Source organism: Pteropus vampyrus, unplaced genomic scaffold, assembly GCF_000151845.1.
Source record: "Pteropus vampyrus isolate Shadow unplaced genomic scaffold, Pvam_2.0 Scaffold556, whole genome shotgun sequence".
Lineage (NCBI taxonomy): Eukaryota > Metazoa > Chordata > Mammalia > Chiroptera > Pteropodidae > Pteropus > Pteropus vampyrus.
In genome coordinates, this window is record NW_011889337.1 from 417,849 (window position 1) to 423,594 (window position 5,746).

Consider the following 5,746-nt stretch of genomic DNA (forward strand, 5'->3'; position numbering starts at 1 on the left):
CTGATTTCATAAGATTGTCAGAAGGATTGGCAAGAAATATTCAAAATGATGAAAAGCAAGGACCAACAACCAAGATTGCTCTATCCAGTAAAGCTTTCATTTAGAATCGAAGGACAGATAAAGAGCTTCCCAGAAAAGCAAAACCTATAGGAGTTAATCACCACCAAGCCAGTATGACAGAAAATGTTAGAGGTACTTCTTTAAAAAGAAGAAAAAAAAACAAGATCAAAAATATAAATAATAATGGCGATAACTACATATCTATCAACAACTACTTCAAATGTAAATGGATTAAATGCGTCAATCAAAAAATAGGGTGGTCGAATGGAGAAGAAAACAAGAATCCTACATATGCTGCCCACAAGAGACCCACTTCAGATTAAAAGACACACAGAGACTGAAAGGGATGGAAAAAGATGTTTCATGAAAATGGAAACAAACAAACAAATAAAAGCTGCGGTAGCAGTACTTATACCAGACTAAATAGACTTTAACACAAAGGCTATAGCAAGAGACAAAGAAGGTCTCAGTAATCCCACTTCTGGGTATTTATCTGAAGAAATCCAAAGCACTACTTCAAAGGGACATGTGAATCTGTACATTCATTGCAGCATTATTTACAGTAGCCAAGATATGGAGGCAACCTAGGCGTAAATCGATGGATGACCGGAAAAAGAAGAAGTACTTATATACAATAGAATATTACTCAGCCATAAAAAAGAATGGAATCTTGCCATCTGCAACAACATGGATGGACCTAGAGGGTATTATGCTGAGTAGAGTAAGCCAGACAGAGAAAGACAAATGCCTTATGGTTTCACTTACATGTGGAATCTAAAGAACTAAATAAATAAACAAAACAGAAACAAACCCATAGATACAGAGAACATTTTGATGTTTGCCAGATGGGAGGGGGGTTGGAGAGCTGGATGAAAAAGGGGAAGAGATTAAGAAGTACAAATTGGTAGTTACAAAATAGATATTGGGATGTAAAGTACGGCATAAGGAATATACACAAATATATTGTAATAACTATGCATGGTATCAGATTGGTACTAGATTTATCAGGGTGATCGCTTTAAAAGTTACAAAAATGTCTAATCACCATGTTGTACATCTGAAACTAACATAATACTGTATGTCAACTTTAACTGAAAAATAAAAACATATATATTTTTAAAAGTATAGTCTTAAGTTGTTTGGAAACTGTACATATATCAAACTCCTCAGAATTCCCAGACGATGTGACATTAAGTATATGTTGCTGTAATTTCGTATTTATATCTATAACATTGTATGTTTCAGAAAATATCCATTTGGTTCTCATAACTCTTCATCATAGGAGTTTGTTGCTGCAGTTAAACCTTAAGCCTATTCTTACTGTCGCAGTGCTCATGTCTGTGTATACAGTTGTCAATCTGTGCATTTAAGCGTCCTTGACTACGTCTATGCCTGTGTGTTAGTCCACATGTGTCTTGGAGTATGCTCACATTTATATATCATGAACATACACCTCTGTGTGTCTGAGCATGTTCATATGGCCGACTCTCTATATGTGTATCTATAATATATATGTCTGAGTGTGTATACCTGCAAATATGTTAGGAAGTATACACCTATATGTGCATTTATAATCTGTAAACACGAAAGAATTTCAATGGATAGCCTAAAACATGCTGCATTCAACCCCAGTCTTAACCCCAGTATACTTTAGATGAGGGTACCACTCTCTGACCTCATCGTGTAGAGGAGGGTTCCATTGTCCACCAGTCTGAGCAGCTTGTTAGGTGTGGTCATGTTATGGGCCACCGATTTCTTGCCATTGTGAAAGAAGGTGTCAGGGGTCCAGATCTTACTAGCCAGGAGATTGTTCAGTGGAAGGATCTTCATGGGTCCATCAAATTTCAGTCTTTCATCATGCCATGTCTGTCGAAAAAATACATCAATGGTGTACTCCTAGGGACAAAAAAGAGAGAGAAGAATGTCTGAATAGGGTTCTGGTAAGGACCCACAGTGTCCTTAGCAAAAATTAGTTACCTTGCAATATTTCTTCTGATGCAGAGAAGCAGCAGTCTATTAACAGTAGTTATGGGTGAATATGGTAAATGATTATGGTTTGAAAATAATGCCATTGTGACTCGTAAGTACAGAGATAATATATCCAATGAGATTTTGCTTATTAGGAAGGTTACCGCCAACATACGAGTTAACCACAAGACCTTATAAAAAGGCAAGAGCTCCCTTGTCTATGCAATGGCATGTCTAGTAAGAACAGATTCCTTAACTTGTCTCTTCTGCTAAATGATCTCATTCATGTGAACATTGAAGGCCAATATAACAATCACCATCGATCCAGAACCTTAAATTTTAAAACTCGTTTCATTTGGGCCTCAAAATAACAATATGTCTGATGAATAATATCTTATTATCTTCAATAAATAACAAACTCTTACAGATAAATAAGGTAAAAACAAACACACAAATAGAAAATTGGGTAAATGACATGAACAGAAAATCATGAAATGGATAAAAATAGCTAATAAACATGGAAAAAATGTTCACTATTGCTGTTAATATAAGCACAAATTAAAATAGTTAATATAAGCACAAATTAAAATAATCAGTGTTTCAGGTTTTGGTAACAGCAGACTAAATCATTTGGATATACTTCTTATAGCTATTATTTATAAGATTTGAGTTAAAAAATACAGAGACAGACTATTTGAAAGCAATGGGGAGAGAATGAAAGTAGATAGAAACTTGAGGAAAATTTACCCTTGAAAGATGGCAGCAGGAATGGATTAAAATTGTGTTCGTGCCTTTTCTTTTCTGAAGGTGCTCCCTCAAACCTAGAATTCACATGATAGATACCACAGCCTTACTGGTTCACGGTTGCCGACGGTCTGGAAACTTAAGGGTGGGAATCCTAGAAGCAGGAGAGTCACAGTAGGGATAGAACCCCAAATCTGGGTATATACTCTGCCCCAAATCTTAGCTGACCATTGCACTATACACATGAGAAAGACCTCACATTTAAAAAATGCAGGCAGAAACAATAATGGGAGTCCTTTACTAAATGACACATGAAAGAAATGTTCCAGGTGATGTTTGTGAGTTTGGCAGAAATCAGAAAACTTGCTGGCTTAATATCTCAGAGGACAGAGCTCACGGATGGAAAAAGAGCTGAAAATTCCTGGAAGCAAGAGAATCACTGAGAGGATGAGTCCCAAAATCTGAGTACAAATCCTGCTCAAATCTTTGACTAACCGCTGAACTACACAAGGCATGGGGGACAGCTCTAGGTAGCCAGATAAAATAAAGCAGCAGCCAGAAGCTGCTGAGAATCGTCTGGCTTAAAATCCATTAATGGCTTCCAATCATACCTGGAATAAATTCGAATATCCTTTCTTTGTCTAGAAAGCACTTCGTAAACTGGCCCTTGCCTCTTCTCTGAGCTCTTCCTTAACCATTCTTCCCTCTACAGATTACCCAGTCTGGCTTTGCTCTTCCTCTAGTAAAGGAAGCACTTCCTGTCTAAGGATTAGGAGATTGCATACTTTATTGTCTGAATTGGAACACTTTTGAGAGTGAGAGGAGGCTTTAAAAGTCATTATACCACGACAACAGGTATAAACCAGGACCGTGCCAGGTAAGAACCTGGAACTAGACTCCTACATAAAATCAAGATCCTGAACAGCTCCAACCTCAGCAAAAGGGTTAATTAGATCAAACGAACTAGAGAAAACCAGTCTACAACATGACAATTCAAAAAGGAAACTTGTCTATCCAAGTATGGGTTATGAATGGAGAGGGTTTTGGGAGAAGCATTTCTACTGAAATTTAGCAACCTCAAGCCTAATCGTACATGGATGGAATTGCTATCTAAATCACACTTTCTGCCTGGGTTGGGGCTTATAAACTAAGAAATTAACATAAAAAATGGTCTAAGGATGGGGATACTTCTAGACTGACTTGCAAAAGCAAAGACAAAAACGCTCTGGAGGGACATGACCACAAATAAATGCTTGCTGGAAATAAGCCAATGATCCACAATAAAATGCCTAAGGAAAGTCACAAGGGAGAGTCAGCTGATACAACATATAACTGAATGAGACCTCCTCCAAGAACTTAACATAACAGAATAATCAGACAGATATTATAAAGGAGCCATAATTAAGATGATAAAGACATCAAAGGAAAGATTGAGAACATGAGAAAAGATCCAGACATTATGGGGTAAGAGCAAGATAAAACAGATTTTAAAAAGGTCTATTCGAAGTAGACTTTCTGTCAAAGAAAAACAGTCATTGAAAGTAAATGGATATGTTAAATAGAAGATTAGATATCACTGAAGAGAGATTAGTGAGCTAGAAAATACATATGAAGAAAAATTGCCCAGTGTACATTTCAGATGAATAAATGATTTAAAAAGCACGAAAGACTACGTCTCATGGAGGATAGAAGGTAAGGTTCAGCATAATCTAATAAAATTCTAAAGTTACAGAGAAAACGAGGGAGAAACAATATTTAAAGTACTAACGGATGACAGTTTTTCAGAATTGCTGAAATATGTGCATTCTTAGTTTCAGGAACTATAATGAGCTGTGAGCTCAATATAATAAAATAGATCCAAGCCAACACACAGTGGATTTGAAGAGTGCCAAAGAGAAGACCTTAAAAACATAAAAATAGCAAAGGCATATTACCTACAAAGAAATAACAATTTGGCTCAGAGCAGACTTCTTGAAATGAACAATAGAAGTCAAAAGAATTCTATAGCCAACTAGATTATCATTTAAGAGTGAGGTCAAAATAAGATAATTTTAGACAAAATAAGTTTTGCTCAGGGCTGGTTCACTCACAGCATTCAAGTCTCATTCAAAAGTCTCCATATCAGAGAAGCATTCTTCGACCATCCTGTCATAAATAGCAATCCCCCTTCTCCTTAACACCTACTAGTTTCCTTCATGCATAATTTTGTCAGATGGCACTGGCAAAATGTATTTTTATTTGCTCACTGGTTCTTTTATTCCACTGGCCTGGAAGCTCCATGAGAGCAGAGACTTTGTTCTGTTTGCTGCTATATCCTAGCACCTAAAACTCTACCTGGCATATAGTAGGTATTCTATAAATATTTTTGAATAAAGAAATGATTGAATGAATCCTTAGGAAAAGAACTACTAAAAGTTCTTCATATGGTCGAAAATGAAACCAGCAGGAAGATGCATGAAGAAACGGCGAGTGAGCCAAGTGTTAACAAACTTATGGGTAAACTAAACAATTAATGGTTCTCTACAGATGATAATAAAGGCTATAAAGACAAGGTGGAACAAATAACTAGAGTAAACCAAATAGAAGGAGAGAGTATATTAGGGATGAGAACAGAGATATTAGACTTTAGGTCAAGTACGTATGTTAACATTTAAGGTAACCACTAAAGAATATACTAAAAATAGTTGGTTCTTAGATTTTAACCTCAATCCGGTAGGCTCATAACCCTCTCTTGGTTCAAAGCCATGAAAGTACACATTCCTCGTTCTGCAATATCTAACTGCACCCACAGAGAAAGTACAAATTTCAAAACCACAACAGAGGCCAACAGGATAGCTGTATTTTGTCTCTTCTGCCCTGAGGCACAATTGGAGTCTAGCACCAAGGAGGGCAGGATTTAACAGACCAGCACAGAAGAGTCACTTTACAGAGGTAGTTTGGACTGGGAACAAAACTGCAGTGTAGACTAACAACT

At 36.7% G+C, this 5,746-nt stretch overlaps 1 protein-coding gene across 1 annotated transcript in view; it reads right to left on the reverse strand.

Moving 5' to 3' along the window:
- Window positions 1-5,746, reverse strand: part of GABRA3 (gamma-aminobutyric acid type A receptor alpha3 subunit) — a 202,136-nt gene that overhangs the window by 77,089 nt on the left and 119,301 nt on the right. The window contains exon 5 of the mRNA XM_011384036.1: window positions 1,736-1,956. Coding sequence (XP_011382338.1) covers window positions 1,736-1,956 — 221 coding nt within the window. The remainder of the gene's footprint in view (window positions 1-1,735; window positions 1,957-5,746) is intronic.